Here is a 17,429-nt window from a genome sequence, read left to right as displayed (position 1 = left end):
AATATCAGCCTGTTATTAATCCAATCATGGACTAATGGTTTCCTCACTGCGTTACATTACATTCATTTGACACTTGTCTGATAGTTTTTAAATATATTTTTCTGTTTTTTTATCTGTGCTAAGTTGGAAGGATATTTGCAGACAGTACAAATGTTGGTATCCAATCTCTAAAGGCCGGTATACCCTTGAGGATGTCACTTGAAGTATGTAAATGATAACACATTGCACTTTAAAGGTGCAGTGTGTAAGATATGGCGGCATCTAGTGGTGAGGTTGCAGATTGCAACCAATTTAAACTTCTCCTGTGTACCAAGCCAACACATTCTCACTCCCAGCTCATCTAGCACTGCCGCTTGGTCAGTGTCGCTCGGCATCGGAGACCGACACACGGGGTACCCTTCCTACATCACTTTTGTTACGTGCCAGGGAAGGCGTGTCAACATATGCTCGTTACATGCATAGTGTCCTTTCAAAATAAACTTTCGCTTTCACAGGAAGTTAGGTTTAGGCTGCACAACCACGTGGTTGATGTTAACGTCACTGACTAACGACTCATGTGACAAGTGACTCGCGTGACTACTGACGATACTAAAGAGTCACGTGACTAACGACTAACGTCTTGTGTTTGTTTGACCCATCTACCACCACTCCCGCCCGCCCTTCGCGGACTCTCGCGCTATTAATACTACTTAATACTCTTGCTCCGACCATCGAATAACGCCGTGGGTGGATTTACATTAGAGTTGAAAGCCCGGTGCGTCGCTTACCAATCGGCTGTACATGACGAGTTGGGAGTGAGACCGGGTTGGCCAAGTGTGTAGGAGAACTTCGGTGTCCAACGCGAAAACGCATATGGCTCTCTCTAGAGCCAGTGTTTGGTTTGTCCGTTCTGGGCTACTATAGAAACATGGTGGCAGACTCCGTGAAGAGGACCCGCTCTGTATGTAGATATAAACGGCTCATTCTAAGGTAGTGAAAACACAACGATTCTTATTATCAGGTGATTATATGCTCAAAAAACATACTTATTAATAACATATTTCATTTCTGCCAATAGATCCCCCTAAATGCAACACACTGTTCCTTTAAAAACTACTATTGCTATTAAATTCTGGTGGCCTTGGAGTTTAAGGGTAGATGCCTTTGTGTCCTATCATCTCTATTGTCAAATCTCTAATAAAGGCAAAACATTTCCACCAAAATATTAAAAAAAGGAAAACATATATATAGTTAAATTCTTTAGTATTTAAAGGTAGTAATATCAGCCAGTACAGGAAAGTCAAGTGATCTCTCTTTAATGGTCCTTTGAACAGATATGTAAACACTTCTTTTGTTAAAGTCATAGACAGGCATCATGATTCAAATAAAATATAAACGGTGCAGTAAATTAAACATGGATTTATTTTGTACATAGTTTATACTACATATTTACCAGAAAGCTTCTCTTATCTATGAAATCCAGGCTTGATGGGGAACTCTTTGGGTGAGCTTCCCCAGGCACAGATTAGGTTGTTCTGTACAGAGACGGACATCGAGGTTAAGTCCTAGGCTGCTTTGTTAAGCACGGTCCTATAAACAGCAGGCCGAAGCCTGAATCTAACCTGTATACTGTGTGAGTGTCGAGCCTCGTAGTCGACACACTTCAGAGGACGTTTCTCTGCTAAAATACAGTCCAGGACTTCCTGTTTGGGACTCCAGCAGGGGAGTGAGACCACGTCTGGCCTGTGGATCCTCAGTCCAGATAAGTCCTGTGTTCACATTTCAGAAACATGTCAAACTCAACATATTACATTAACACAACAGCACATGATATAAATATACATCTTATTTAAGGGGAACAACAAATGGTGGAATGTTTAAAGATATCGACAGTGGACTGAAAAAGCATGAACATTTCTCTGCCTGCTGTTTCATCATTACTCTGTTGGTGAAGTGGTTTTAAATCACATTTAATATTATGGGTACATTAAAATATGAACAATCAGGCAGCTCTAAGACACATCTCTCTCTCACACACATCTCTCATCATGCATGTGGAAATTACTATAACTCTGGAGCACAGAAAATACCGTAACTCTTGTTGCTACTGACCAAAACATCCGCTCCAATGTGACGGAAACAAAGTGGCAGTTAACATGTAGACAAACCACACTGTGCCTGTGATTCCTCTTTTGTAAAATCATCCATGTTGCATCACATGTAAAAAGGACATCAACTTCTCATCGTCACATGAAAGAAGGCAACACATCCTGAAGAAGACACGTCCCTGGCTCTGTGTACCGGAAGAAAATGGCTTTAGTCACCTCTCTGACGCAACATCGACAGCGGTTATCCAGCACAGAAACGTGAAGAATGAACATCCAATCGTTTACGCCAATCAGGCCAAAGCCGTTATAGTCCATGGACAGAGAAGACGCAGACCTCTGTGTCTGTAGGAAATCTCCATCATTGGTCTTGTCATGTTGATATCATGCTGACTGACCTGCAAGAGACACTTTTAGTCCTTCAGATTTTCACTCGTCTTCACTTTGGGTCCATTTTTTCAGAAGATTTCAGAAGGTAATATATTACATATTCAATGGTCCAGTATCCTGAGACAAAACATCTCTTATTCTGTAATGTGTCCAAGATCTTTAGCATCTTTTTCACCCCACAGAGCCGACATAAACCTGCACTGTGCTGCTCCAATTGAAGGTACACCGTCATTGTTTTCAAGTTCACTAGAAGTTTTGCTCACTTTAATGTCAGGAACATGACTTCCTGTATTGACTATCTATTGATCAGTGACTGTATAATGCCCATAACCCTGTGGATGCTCTTGTTGTAAACAGGAACTGTGTCGAAGTCTAAACCTGACCCCTGTTTCATTGCTACTCTCACAACTATGCACAGTCAAGACTCACAGCGACCCTCTCAAATGACCTGAACGTAGGAACCAAAAGCTAAAATACATTCATCGTATTACATTTTTACATGCTACCTCTATGTTCACCTGCACAAAACGCACTTAGATAAGTTTCTCGGATTCAAAGAGGGTCACCTTGGATCGACGACTCACCGTATTTTGTTCATAATAACAATCAAAACACTAACTTGTGTGGGAAGGCTTGGCAACGCTCGGGTTTGCCCGCAGTGATCTACTTATCGTCCAGTCAGTATCTGCTTTTCTCTTGATTTGGCAACTTTTCTCTATTGAGAGCACACACACACACACACACACACACACACACACATAAACACACACTGCGTGTCCACACACACACACACACACAGCCTCCCTCCAGCTACAACAAACACACACACACACACACACACACACACACACAAACACACACACAGCCTCCCTCCAGCTACAACAAACACACACACACACACACACACACACAAACACGTTGCAGACAGACACCCAGGTATCCAGATAAATAGCAGTGGAGTTCAGTCCTGCCTGTTATGCTACTGCTACTGAGAATACAAGTTCTCAGAGCCACAGAGGAGCTAAAGCTTTGTGGTGCCACGTGGAGCTTCTCCTGCATCCTCTTCTTCTCAGTTTTTTTTTAGCAGCGGTCGTCCTCGTCTGTGTCGCTTAGCAGCTCGCTGGCTCCAGCCGGACTCGCTTGGCCCAAGTGCTTCCGGAAATGCCCGTTAGGAACCTGCCAGGAGTGTCTGAGCTGAGGAGCGGAGCTTATGGCGTTGGCCCGTCCCAGGCTGGTTAACATGGCGGTCTCAAAAGTCAGGGTCTCCTGCCCGTCGCCTGCCTCTCCACCGCTGACGTCCTCGTGGAACGGGAGGTAGGGCTCTGAGATGTAGCGGTGAGGAGATGGGTGGCTCGGTCCTGAGACCTGACCTCCTGATGATCCCTGACCTGCAGTTAGCGGGCCGCCCTCCTTGTCAGCCCTCCACGAGGTCTCCGTAGAAACACCAGCAGTGTCCTGAGGCTGGGTCTCTCCCTCAGAGGAGGCTGCTGGTGCAGGAGAGGTGGTGGCTTGGCAGACCAGAGGGGAGTAGGAGATGTACGGCCGCGGGCGAGAGGGCGTCTGCGGCAGCTGGCGCCGATTACGAGGAGTGCCGGACTCTGAGGCTGAGTTGGCGGGGCTGCCTGATGTGTTCACCTGCAAACAACACAAGCACAACAGTGAGGAAAGTTCTGTTATGGACTCCTTCTGCTGTTATCCTCCTCTTGCAGGAGAGACAGAGTGCTGCTAGTTTTCTTCCAGGTGATTCATTGGATTTACTTCCAATCACAGGTACATTTCATTGTGCGATACAAACCAGCACGACTTACCGACGATTTACCCTGCTGTACTCCTACCTGTGTCTGCAAGGTGGGTGCGCGTCCTTCGCTAGGTGAACGCGACCGTCTCCTCTCACAGGATGGGTCGCGGCTGCGCTCCTCAGAGTTGCAGCGGGACACGTCAGGAGACAGTAGGTGGCGCCGTTCCTTGGATCGCCCTCTCTCATGACTGCTTGTTTCTCTGTGGTTGATTCTAGGACCTAAGCCTTTTTAAGGAAATACCTCAGTTTTATTAAAAAAAAAAACATCCTTATGGATATCCGTGTGTAAAACATGTCCTACTACAGCCAAAAGATCTAGTTTAGAGTTCCCGTATTTTTTTTACCATATAAATTACAGGTTACAATGATATCATTTAGGGAAATTGCAGGAATTACACTCCTAAAACATTCTTTTGAGTAATTAGTAAAAGATTTAATTCAACATACTAGTAAATTGGTCTACTACTTTCCATATCAATTCCCTACTTAAACACATCAATCACTTGACATGGCTCACCTGTTTCTGTTTCATTTAGTGAATGAAAATGTGCACTTCAGGAGCCATGAAAAATCCAATTTCCTTTAACAATACTGCTTCATTTTTGTTGTTCATTCAATAGAGTTTAAACTAGAAGTAACACCTCACGGTTGTATGCCTCTGCCAACCAATGAAGTTGCAGTTTACATCCATGTCTGTCTAAAATGTCACTTTATCATTTTACCCTGTTAGGCATTTGTGTGAAATTGTCATAGTTAACATATGAATTCTTGAGTTATGGCCAAAAATGTGTTTTGTAAGGTCAAAATCGAATCAGTTCATCCTTGAGTCCAAGTGGAAGTTGGTGCCAAATTTAAAGAAATTGACAGACAGATGGACAACCCGAAAACATAATGCCTCCGGCCATGGCTCTCGCCAGTGCAGAGGCATAATAAAACTTGATAATGGACTTTTCACTCAATCCTTAAGGTCATTGCAGCCAAAATGTGTTGATTCTGATATTAACGTCAACTGTGATTTAAAATCCTCTGAATACATGCACAGTACTGTAGCTTAAGGGTTGCAGCAGATACTGTACATGTATTTTGCCCATTTTACTTCTATGACTTCTAAACATTGCTATGTACTGTATATGTATCAGACTATAGGAGGTGCAATGTAATACAATGTGTGTTCAGTGACCTCTGTAGCTCCTCTGACGAGGCCTGTACGTGCCGTCAGGACTGATTCTCTCCAGAGAGTGCTGCTCCTGCCAGAGGCCGTTCACACACTGGTCTCCGATGGTGGAGAAGGAGCGCTTCATCAGCTTACTGTCTGCTGACATCCCAGGCTACAGACACATCCAACAACCACAGGAGGAATCACTTAAGTAACTGTGAATGACACCTAATCAGCAAACACACACGTATATACAGACATATATATTGTACACATTATGTGCTGAGCAAACTCCTACAAACTAATTTAATGAATTCATTTCAATTATTTATTGATTTAAAGCACTTTCTAACACACGATCTGTTAGGTACTGATTATAGGTTTGAATAAAGGTTATTACTCTTTATTACCGGTGGATCAACAGCCAATCTGGGCATGGAGGACGCTCTGATGGATGCTGTCCGCTGAGGTGATTTAATAACTGTTGCGTCCTGCCTGGCCTGCTGCATCACTTGGTTGTACTCCGCCACATCTGGCACCTACACAAATACCACAGAAGAAGAAGGCTGGTTGGTTCTCTTTTATTTATACTTACTGAGTCTCTATAATGATGCTCTGATAATGGTTTAACAACAACAATAACAACAATGTGTCACAGTACAGATGCTGCATGTAGTTCTTGTGTTCATTTAAATTATATTATTTTGTTATTCTCATACAGTAGTAAAACTAGCAAATAATAAGAGGGCGGCTTTAGCCATTCTAGTTGACCAGATTCACTGGTTGCTGACAATGATGATGCAGCTTTCTAAATACTACATGTAGGTGGTTACCAGTGTGTGTAAATGATGGTGCTGATGTGGGTGGAGGTAGGGGTGGTAGGGTGAACGGTAGTCGTCGTCATCCTCCTCCTCCTTCTCCTTCTCCTCTCTGGAGCGGGACAGCGGCTGCATGAACATCTCTTGAGGAGAGATGGGGCTGAGTGCCACGAAACCTCCCCTGGTGCTGAAGGAGCACAAACACACACAGACTACATGATATACCCGCATACACGTGTCAGTTATTGTTGATGACGATAAAGGAACAGAAGGCAACTGAAAAGTCAGTGACCAGATCTACAGAAAACAAGATTTTTCTTTTTTCCTACCAGCATAAATAACCCCAAACCAACATAAATAAGTGTGTGAGTTTGAATATTTACAGAGCAGATCCGGCACTGTGCCTGAGGAATGAAAGGGATTTGGCGTTGCATAGGATTTCTTGAGGCAGAGAGGAGGCATCCATACGCTGGAACATAGGAGCATGTTTCTATAGGGGGAGAGAAAAACACACACAGGGGGAGACGGGAAATTAAAACAGGCGACACATACGCTCCTATAATTACAACATGGACATGGATCAATTTAAAACTGACTAGGTTTTAGTACACACAAACCTCAGGCTACATTTTAAACCAAACAGGTAAACCATACTAAATTTAAATTGCCCGAGTTGAAAGGAGCAGAATTATGCAATTAAAACTGCTGCACATTAGTGGCTGCCGGCTGCTTCATGGGAATACATTTAATCCAAAATGTGTCATACAGTTTTTTTGTAATTGCTAAAACACAATTTCTGAAACCAGGGTCCTCTATGTCAAAACTCTACACACAAAAACATATACAGAAAATATCTTACATCTCCTGCAAAAGCAAACACTTAATTCAAAACTATATAAAATTTCCACCTGCCAACTGCACACTGATGTGCTGCTCAGTATAAAACACTTTTATCTAGAGTTACAGTAAGCATTAGACTATATTACACACCTGGTTTATTCAGCAACCATTTCTTTTCATTTTGCTTAATGAAGTTTGACAAAAACACGTAAATTGATTTACCTCTAGTCCCGTAAGGCAGACGTTCAAATAAGCAGTATAAACATTAAATAAAAACCCACAAATTGGCGTCGTCAACCTAACGTGATATATCGCCGCAAAGTGCTGTCCCATTCATATTTATAACATTGCAAGCCCTCGCAGCCTCTCACACTCAACCATTTACCAGGTGACGTCAGTCAAGTCCCTGAGGGTTCAGGGCTGAAGGCCTTAGGGGGGACATTGGGATTGGGCCTAAGTGATCTAAATGGTTACAGGTATTTTCACAGGTGCATTCTGGGTGCAGGTGATTGAGAGTGTAGGTATTTCAATGGCAGCGTTTAGCAAACAACACACACAGGCTTTTAGTTTTGAATGTTTTGTCTAATGTAGATAACTGTGTGTACTTCTTTGTGCTCAAGGTTTAGCATACCTGGTCAAGTTAGTGGTCAATAAAAAAACAAAAGTACCTGTTCCTCCAGTTGCTGTCGGAGCTTCTTGGCCTTGCTCTGCTTGTAGTAGTCCATGATCATCATGGCGGCATAGATCTTCCCAATGGTCATGTCACTGGCTGAAAGGGGAGAAAGCATCGGACCACAGACATGACCCTTCAAATGAAATACCATTTACTACTACAACAAAAATATCTTTTCATTGTTATATGAATTATTGTACTGTTAGGCTGATGTCACCTTTGTGAATGGGGACCAGCAGGTCCAACGTCTTCTGAGAGAGATGAGGCCAGATGACACCGATCTCCTTCTGCAGGTCCATGTCCATCTGATTTCTATCCTCTCCTGGAGATTAAAAAGACATTAAATGTGATTTAATGAGTTTTACATCACAATGAATGAGTGTCTGTAAGGTTTTGATATCCGGTCTGACCTCTCTCTATCTTGACCTCCAGGGCGGTGCGGATGAGGGCCATGAGGGTGGAGGTGAAGTGGACGGACATGTCATCGTCTACAGGCATGTTCATCAGGACGAGTCTCTGATGGCAGCAGACAGAACGTCATAGTCAGACACAACCCGACAAACAATTATACAACATATCACAATGAAAAAGCCCAGAGTAGCTGCGGTGGATCATCATGTTTTTAAGTCTGCTTATGTCGAGATAATAGCGGCACTTATTTTTCAAAGCCTGCTATCCCAAGTTGACGAATCATTTTGCTGACAGACTTGAGGATGAACAGTTTAGGTTTGACATTATCGAGGTCGGATGCAGACAGGAATGACATTGTGTTAATTTATTATAAACAACATTTAAAGCTTCAGCTCAAAGGAAAAAAAACCAGCTAGTACATTATAAATGAGTTTGTCGTCTCTGTCACAGAGATACAGTAAATAGGTAATCAAATTGTGATTTCAGGGCAACTAGCTTGAAAAAAAAAAGATGAGCAACCACGGCCTTTCTGGGCATCATTACAAAGGAAGACGTTTCCACTTAAACCATAATTTCATAGAGCATAGTTTGCTTTGTTTAAAGGGGACATATCATGCTGATTTCAGGTTCATACTTGTATGTTGGGTTTCTACTAGAACATGTTTACATACGTTAATGTTAAAAAAAAACTGTGGTCTGAATATACCTGTATTCACCCTCTGTCTGAAACGCTCCATTTTATCCCCTGTCTCTTTAAATCCCTCTCCTGAAAAAGCCCAGTCTGCTCTGATTGGCTTGCAAAGAAAAATATGGTGCACCTTTGCAAAGGTAGTTCTCAAGCTGTGGGCGATATATTCTAATGAACCTGCCTGTGACATAGGAAAGGGAGCCAAATCTGAATGGCTTGTCGAATCACATGTTTTCTGATCTAGGCAGCCCACAACAAACTGACTGGGTTGTCTTATTTCACAGTTTGTGGGTTGGTAGGAACTCCAGATACCCAAATGTATGTGCACAAGCACTGACAAAGTGAGTTTTTCATATGTCCCCTTTAAATGAAGTTAACTTGAAATTAGACTACACTGATAGATACAGAACGATGGAGAGGACAACCTTGTTATTAATGGATGATCACAAGAAAACTGTTTTGACAACTTTTTACTGTTTGTCAAGATCGAGGAATAGTGAAAAAGAAGGTTTTTTGGGGATCTCAAAATAACAAATTTGCAATCTCAACAAAACAATCTGAGGTCACAAAGTAAATACAATGCAATGCCCTCTCCTGTCCTTCTGTAAATAGAGATCTAAACAGTGTGTGCTATTTATCTAGTTTAAAAAAAGAAGATAAGACTTATACAACACACTCTGCTGTAAGAGTACAGCGTTCATCTGCGATGGAGCATGCTGGCAGGCTCACAAACACACACACACACACACACACACACACACACACACACACACACACACACACACACACACACACACACACATGTAGTGCATGTCATATTACACACAGATGTAACAATGGGCTGTGGCAGGAGGCACATGCAGACAGGTAAATGTAAGAAACAGAGAAATAAGAAAGACATGAGAACATTTGACAGCAGACTTCTACAAAATGACAAGATTTAGCATGTAGATGTTTGACAACTTTCTGATTAAAAGGATAGTTCAGGTGTTTTGAAGTGGGGTTGAATGAGGTACTTATTCATAATCAGTGTATTACCTACAGTAGATGACGGTTGGCAAGCCCCCGGCTTGGAGAAACAGACAGGAGTTACTACACGGAAAAAGCAACGTACTGCTGTGGACGGGGGCAGGAGCCAAACGCCATCTAAAAGATAGGCTAACTTAAAAAAATCCATATCAGTTTAAGTGTATGCTATATTTAGAATATTTTCGCCGATTTAACTTGCCATCAGACAGCCCTTTCTGACGGGGAACTGATGCCGTTGTATCCCTCTATGCTCTCGCCAAAGCCACCAGACTCCATTGAAAAAACTGTAATTTTACCTCGCAGACCACTTGCTGGTCTACCCCGTGTTCTACGAGGTAAAAAATAAATTTTTTTTTCAATGGGGTCTGGTTGCTTGGCGAGAGCATAGAAAATGGCTACGGAGACGTAAACTGTATAGCTGTCTCACTGCAAGGTAAAACTGCGAAAATATTCTAAATATAGCGTACAATTAACCTGATATTGAGTCTTTTAGGTGGCTAAAATACGTTTTACTGCCGGCGCCGTCCACAGCAGTACATTGCTTTGCTTCCTTATGGTAACTCCTGTCTGCTTCTTCAAGATGGAGGTGTGCCTGACTATGGATAAGTACCTCATACAACTGCACTTCAAAACACCCAAAATATCCATTTAATATTCTCTAACTGGTTCAATAAATAAACTCCACCAGGACTCTTTCATCAGATAACAGCAAACAGATAATGACGTCTTATTGTTTTCTGCCAAGATGCAAAGCAAAACAGGCAAATCATTACTGTAGCGCCGATAATCTGCCAATGAAAAGAACACTGAAACTTTGACAAGCAATATATAACCAACAGAAAAATATGCCTTGCTTTTCCAACGTGTGACACACAAAATGAGTGTTTACAGTGCCCGTCCTTGGTGATTAAAACATGAAGGCAGTGCCTGTTAGGCTCTAGAGTTTGGTCTACCTTATATGCCACCTTGGAGGGGCATTTCTTGCCCAGGCCTAGAGGTGGCGACATGTTGGTCAACATCTCATACATGTCAGTGTAATGGATGCGACCACTGGGGGCGCCAGGTAGCCATGAAGATGGGGATGAGAAAGAGAGGAAAAAGAGGGAGGGAGAAGAAGGAGGGCAAGGAAGGGAGAGGGATGATGTCGGTAGTGGAGGAGAAATTGAATAACGGTGGAGGAGTCGGAGAGTGCGTTCCCAAGGAATGGAGGAGGAAAAGAGCACAGGAGGGGGTGGAGGGTAAAAGAGAGGAACAATACAAGAGAAAGGATTATTCCAACAAGGCATCACACAGGAGTAGGGAGTAAAGTAGGAGAAAATAAAACAGGTTGTATTCTTTCTATGCTGCCATCAGGGCATAGAAATCTGGGAAAAGGAGAAAACAGGATGAGCAAAGGAATGACAGCCTCACTGGATCTGGTACGAATATCAAATACTTACATTGCGTGTGTGTGTGTGAGAGAAATAAACACATCTTTAAAACCAGATCCAAAAGGTAGAAAGAGACAGACTTCCCTCAGATTGCTCTGCAGCTGCACCAAAAGTGCCTTATGCATGCTCACTTATAACCTGAATGAGGGATGTGCTGTGCCTTAGTACCCTGAGACTCGAGCGTCGTCATTCTTTGACCTGACTAATACACCCCTAAAGGTCAAGCAGGGCGGTGAGAGCTGGTGAAGGGAAGGAAAGGAGGGATAGCAGGAGGTCAGGAAGGATCCCACACGAAAGAGGCAGAGGGTGGTGGGGGGGTTTGTTGATAGGGGGGAACCAAACCTTGCATGCCACCCTGTGCGGGCAGTTCTTTCCAAAGCCCAGGGGAGGTGAGATAGAGCGTACAACTTTGTACATCTCCTTATAGTGGAGCCTACCACTGGAAAGAACATACATGTCTTTAGTTGTGCGTCATTACAGCCTTGTAGTTTAGTGTTGGGTGAATGAAGGCTCAGTCCTATTCATCACAAGAGCAGTTTTACGACATTTTAACAGCATTAAATCAAACATTTAAAAAAATCTGTAATGAACACATGCATCAATATTTGACATGAGCAAACGTGTTAGACAGACATCCCAATATTGCTTTTTACATCCAATATTAGATACATTGTCATTTTCTTTATAACAGACCGTTGCTATGGACGCAGTTCTGATCACAGATTCTGGAGGACCATTTTTGTGTCAAATTATAGATTTCTTAAGTAACTAACTAAATCGATAATTCGACAAAATCTTACAGCTTACAGATTATGCATTAATATGTGCACAGCAGCACTTCTGATGAAATGTTAGTGTAGCATCAAGACAGAGGTACTGACCAGGCGGCTCGGTCATACTCCCCCCAGATCCGGACAAACTCATCCAGGTGGTGAGGACCCAAGATAGACGAGTCTCTCGTCAGATACTCAAAGTTATCCATGATCACGGCCACAAACAGGTTCAGCATCTGGACAGTAGAAGGAGAAGGAAAAGCCATGACATTTAATTCAATTTTTATAAGCTGCTCATCACAAGAAAAACAACCTGGTTAAAGCATTAAAAGAAGTATCGCTGTTGTTATTTAGAGGAATCAATCACTCTCCAGTTTTACCAGGAAGGAGCTGAAGAAGATGAACGAGACAAAGTAGAAATAGGCGAAGTCGGAGCCACAGCCCCCCTCGTGGTCGGACGTCGGTAGCGAGGTGTCCGTCTCACACTTCTGTCCCCCCAGACACGACAACATGATCTCCTGCCATGACTCCCCTGTGGCACTCCTGGACACACACACACACACACACACACACACACACACACACACACACACATTACACAACGCTCGAGGAGTCCAGCTCACAGTTTATTCACAGTTATGTCTGCCATCTGGACGATGCCATCAAAGCATCAAGACTCGTTTCAGAGACAGCTTTTAGATGCTCCAAATGTGAGACCTAGTTGTGTAATGCATACATTTACAGTATATTCAGTATGCAATAGTGCTTAAATGCTTATGTCAATGCTTTATACAGTTGCTTTTTTATTTTAGTTTTACTGCAAGTGTAATTCATCTAGTAAGTTATTGTGTAATTTCACAGCCGGAGCCAAGGGGATTCTTATCACGTTTAAATGTACATATCTTGAACAAACTTGAACTTGAACATGAAGAAATAAACACAATATCAACATCCAACACTTTGGTCCAGATAGCCATTTCATTATTTGACCCACGCTGCTTTGTAAAACTCTCAAAGTGCCTGCAAAGCTATTTGCTAAGGAGGTAAGTGGTACATTGCAGCATCTATCACCCCTTGACACTGAGTAGCCCCTTGGGTACTTCGAAAACAAAGCCTAACTACCGTAACCTAGCAACATTATTCAGACTCCATTAAGGAAATGTGTTATTTAGCGAACCAAGTGCAGCAAATCATGTGTCGTTTGGATCACCGCTGGATCTCAATTTAACTGAGACACAATGACTAACTACACTGGAGAGCTGACGCGAAGCAACTGGATTTAGCACGGTGTTGAGTTTCAGATTGGATCATGGAATAGCTCTCACAATTGTGTCTACGTTGATCTGAAACAAACAACATAAAGTTGAAAAGCTACCCGAAGAACAGGACTGAAGATCTCAAGGTGTCCTACCTGAACAGCAGCATCAGAGCACCAGAGAAGGACTTGAAGTTGTTGTGCTGCGTAATGTGAGTCTCCTCATCCAGCTTAATGTTCCCAAACACCTGATTCACACAGATATACACATAAAATCCATAACAGTGACAGTGTTTATGTCATGCCCTACCTATTTTGCATAGTGTGCATATATTTCACAATGAATCAAATGTACTTATGGTGCTGTGGGACGCTGCATAAAAATGTAGTATATTAAACACCATCTCCACTGAGAGACAGAGATTGATCAAGTGTCTGTCTTTCTAACCTGCATGCCAATGATGGCGTAGATGAAGAAGAGCATGGCGATGAGCAGGCAGACGTAGGGCAAAGCCTTGAAGGATTGGACGAAGGTCCACAGAAGAATCCGGATGGTGTAACCTTGTCGGAGCAGTTTGATCAGACGAGCCGCTCGGAACAGCTTCAAGAAACTCATGTTGAACGTATCAACAAACTGGCGTAAGGACACAGGGGAGGGGAGGGAAACTGTTGTTTACTGGTGGTGCTGAGGGATGTCAGCTTGTCATACACAGGAATACGGTATTAATGTTCAAGTAAATACTTAAAATTGTGGGAAACTGTGCAGAGAAAAAGAGAAAGGTACACTCTTTCACTTGAGTTGTATGAGGTACTTATCCATAGTCAGTGTATTACCTACAGTAGATGATGTCCCCTCCCTAGTTTGGAGAAGCCTACATGAGTTACCGCACGGAAAAAGCAATGTACTATTGTGGACGGGGCCGGCACTAAAACGTATTTTAGCCACCTAAAAGAAAGGTCCACCTAAAAAAAAATTAATATCAGTATAAGTGTATGCTATATTTAGAATATTTTGGCCGGTTTACCTTACCGTGAGACAGCTATACTCTATGTTTCCAACGGGGAACTGAAGTTGTTATCTATGCTCTCGCCTACCAGACTCCATTGAAAAAAACATTAGTTTTAGACTCACTTTTGTGTGCTATTGTGTGACTTTGGAGAATCCAAACTAACCAACGTCACACAATAACACAAACTAAATAACCAATCGAAACAGTGGTAGACCAACAACCCCTGTGTTCTGTAAGATAAAATGACAGTTTTTTTCAATGGAGTCTGGTAGCTTTGACGAGAGCATAGATGGTTACAGCGGCTTCAGTTCCCCGTCGGAAAGGGCTGTCTGACAGCAAGGTAAAGCTGTGAACATATTCTAAATATAGTGTACACTTAAAACTTTATTTTAGGTGGCTGAAACGCGTTTTGCTGCTGACCCCGTACACAGCAGTATAATGCTTTGCTTCCGTGTTGGTAACTCCTGTCTGCTTCTCCAAACTGGGGGCGTGCCGACCATCATCTACTGTAGGTAATACACTGACTATGTATAAGTACCTCATACAATCCCACTTCAAAACACCCAAACTATCCCTTTAATCATGTTTTTCTTATTACCTGCAAGTCTACCACGATCTCTGTGATGCTGCCCAAAACAGTGATGAAGTCAAAAATGTTCCACGTGTCTCGAAAGTAGTTCTGTGAAAACAGGAAAGATGTTTTGAGCCATTTCTAAAGAGGGATCTTGAATTCACATTCAGGCTGTGTGTTGCTCTTTTTGCTCACCAGAAAGCCGAAGGCCATGATCTTGAGGACGCACTCAACAGAGAAGAGAACAGTGAAAGCTGTATTCAGGTGCTTCAGTACGGCCTCGTATGCCGGCGGGGCGGAGTAATACTGAAAAGAGAAAGGCGGCAGGGGTTAAACTATAAGAAATCTGTGTTATGGGAAGGATAAAAAAGAGTGGAATATTCCCTAACAGTTCACTGAACTTCAGCCTGCACCCTGCTGATCTACAGGTTGATGGAAGATTCCTCCAGACCCATAAATAGTGCCCCAGTCTCCGCACCTCTCATCTGTCGCACTATAAAAGGAGTCATTCCTCTATGGGAGGCAGCCACAGTTAATGAGGTCATGCTAAATAGCAGCCCCTGGACATTATAGATCAATATTTAATACAGGCTGAGTCACCCTGCGTCTGTCTGTCTGTCTGAGCAACCAGCACAGCCCAAGAAAAGGCCAGTTCAGGAAATAAATAGTGGCGAGAGAGCGGTGGAAAAAACTAAAACATCAGCTGAGCCAAATGACAACATCACAGTGTGATGACGTGGTACCTAAAAAAGGACAGTTTCTACACATCCATGTTTCCAGTTAGGAGTGACACATCTTGGCTTATTTTAAAACCAAAGTGTTAACAGTCGCAAGTTCATGACAGAATATGCTGCTGAGAAGAAGCACAAGGTGTGTTTTTCTCCTATTAGCAGACAAGGATGTGTGGAAAATATCAAGTCATCTTTAGGAGTGAGAAGACAGATGTAGATAACTTGTCAAACCAGTTGTTGTCGTCTCATTCTGGTGCTACTAAGATGTGCTGTTGGACTGTTTTTTGCCTTTTCTCTCTTCATCATCCTCACCTTCATCATCAGTACGATGGTGTTGAGAGCGATCATGGCCAGAACGGTGTACTCAAAAGAGGGCGACACCACAAAGTGCCACAGACGGTACTGGAACGTGTGTCGGTTCTGGGGCATGTAACGGGTCAGGGGCTTTGCACTGATGGCAAAGTCTATACACGCCCTCTGAAATACAGAGAACAGGAGAAAGAGGAAAGGAAGAAGAATGTAAGAAGTTGGGCTGCCAATCAATTAAAATATGTAATCGCGATTGATCGCATGATTGTCCATAGTTAATCGTTATCAATCGCAAATTAATCACACATTTTGTTATCTGTTCAAAATGTACCTTAAAGGGAGATTTGTCAAGTATTTAATACTCTTATCAACATGAGAGTGGGTAAATATGCTGCTTTATGCAAATGTATGTACATATTTATTATTGGAAATCAATTAACACAAAACAATGACAAATATTGTCCAGAAACCCTCACAGGTACTGCATTTAGCATAAATGCATAAATATGCTCAAATCATAACATGGCAAACTCAAACAGTGTGTCAGTGTGCTGACTTGACTATGACTTGCCCCAAACTGCATGTGATTATCATAAAGGGGGCATGTCTGTAAAGGGGAGACTCGTGGGTACCCATAAAACCCATTTTCATTCACATATCTTGAGTTCAGAGGTCAAGGGACCCTCTTGAAAAATGCCCATGACAGTTGTTCACTCACCTCATTCTTTTCCAGGCTGCACTCCTCCATCATCTTATCCCCCTGTTCCTGGAAGGTGATGATGATGAGAGCCACGAAGATGTTGACGAAGAAGAAAGGAAAGACGACAAAGTAGATGACGTAGAAGATGGACATCTCCATCCTGTTGCCATGGCTTGGACCTCTGTCCTCCTCCGTCACATCTACTGAGTGCTGCAGAACCCTGGAAGAGCAGAGACAGGGTGCTAATTAATGTTAACGCTAATGCTACTAAAAGCTCGAGAAACTACAAAGAGGAACTTCCTCTGTTTGGTGTGACAGAAGCAGTACAAGAACAGCAATCATTTCACTGTGAGAATATATCAAACTGCTTAAAATCATTCACAAAACCAAGACTCTTGCAAAACTAACAGCTACTTACAGCAGCTGTTAGTTTTGGAAGAAACTGTTTGGAAGTACATGTACACTGGGGTGGGGCTCAAATGAGAAGAGGATATCATTTTGATTAATTACCACAGCAGCATTCAATTACTGAGGGCTGGAACAGTACAAACCCACAAGCGCTGTCAGTAAAATATTGGCATAACCTTATTGCGAGATAATAAATGGCAAAATCTTTGTTAAGTTAATCACATCTATTATATTTCCTTCATCAAAGGTCAGATTTGACCATTACCAAATCTCAAACCAGATGTTAAAAGGTTATAATGCTCATAAAAGCTAATGAGCCCTCTAAGAAAGGAAAATGATGTGTGGGAAAACTCCT

The 17,429-nt window shown here is 42.6% G+C and overlaps 1 protein-coding gene and 1 long non-coding RNA gene across 2 annotated transcripts in view; one reads left to right on the top strand and one right to left on the bottom strand.

Annotated features, from left to right (window-relative positions):
- Nucleotides 1–1,279: 1,279 nt before the first annotated feature.
- The window catches only part of cacna1ea (calcium channel, voltage-dependent, R type, alpha 1E subunit a), a 126,214-nt gene continuing 110,064 nt past the window's right edge, over nt 1,280–17,429 (bottom strand). Inside the window, exons 31-49 of the mRNA XM_074635359.1 lie at nt 16,685–16,886; nt 15,970–16,134; nt 15,122–15,232; nt 14,954–15,034; nt 13,794–13,979; nt 13,502–13,593; nt 12,471–12,633; nt 12,199–12,326; nt 10,841–10,937; nt 8,170–8,275; nt 7,977–8,081; nt 7,755–7,855; nt 6,630–6,736; nt 6,262–6,433; nt 5,839–5,967; nt 5,453–5,600; nt 4,310–4,497; nt 3,322–4,109; nt 1,280–3,243 (exon numbers count right to left, since the gene is read on the bottom strand). Coding sequence (XP_074491460.1) covers nt 3,555–4,109; nt 4,310–4,497; nt 5,453–5,600; nt 5,839–5,967; nt 6,262–6,433; nt 6,630–6,736; nt 7,755–7,855; nt 7,977–8,081; nt 8,170–8,275; nt 10,841–10,937; nt 12,199–12,326; nt 12,471–12,633; nt 13,502–13,593; nt 13,794–13,979; nt 14,954–15,034; nt 15,122–15,232; nt 15,970–16,134; nt 16,685–16,886 — 2,836 coding nt within the window. The 3' untranslated portion in view covers nt 1,280–3,243; nt 3,322–3,554. The remainder of the gene's footprint in view (nt 3,244–3,321; nt 4,110–4,309; nt 4,498–5,452; nt 5,601–5,838; nt 5,968–6,261; nt 6,434–6,629; nt 6,737–7,754; nt 7,856–7,976; nt 8,082–8,169; nt 8,276–10,840; nt 10,938–12,198; nt 12,327–12,470; nt 12,634–13,501; nt 13,594–13,793; nt 13,980–14,953; nt 15,035–15,121; nt 15,233–15,969; nt 16,135–16,684; nt 16,887–17,429) is intronic.
- On the top strand, nt 12,644–16,839 carry LOC141767761 (uncharacterized). The gene is made up of 3 exons (XR_012593929.1): nt 12,644–13,557; nt 13,816–13,984; nt 16,700–16,839. It is a non-coding gene; the product is annotated as an uncharacterized LOC141767761 (long non-coding RNA).

The sequence above is a fragment of the Sebastes fasciatus genome, chromosome 5 (assembly GCF_043250625.1).
Source record: "Sebastes fasciatus isolate fSebFas1 chromosome 5, fSebFas1.pri, whole genome shotgun sequence".
NCBI classification, from domain to species: Eukaryota; Metazoa; Chordata; class Actinopteri; order Perciformes; family Sebastidae; genus Sebastes; species Sebastes fasciatus.
The sequence above is the reverse complement of the archived record's forward strand: the minus strand, read 5'-3'. Positions and strand labels throughout refer to the sequence as shown.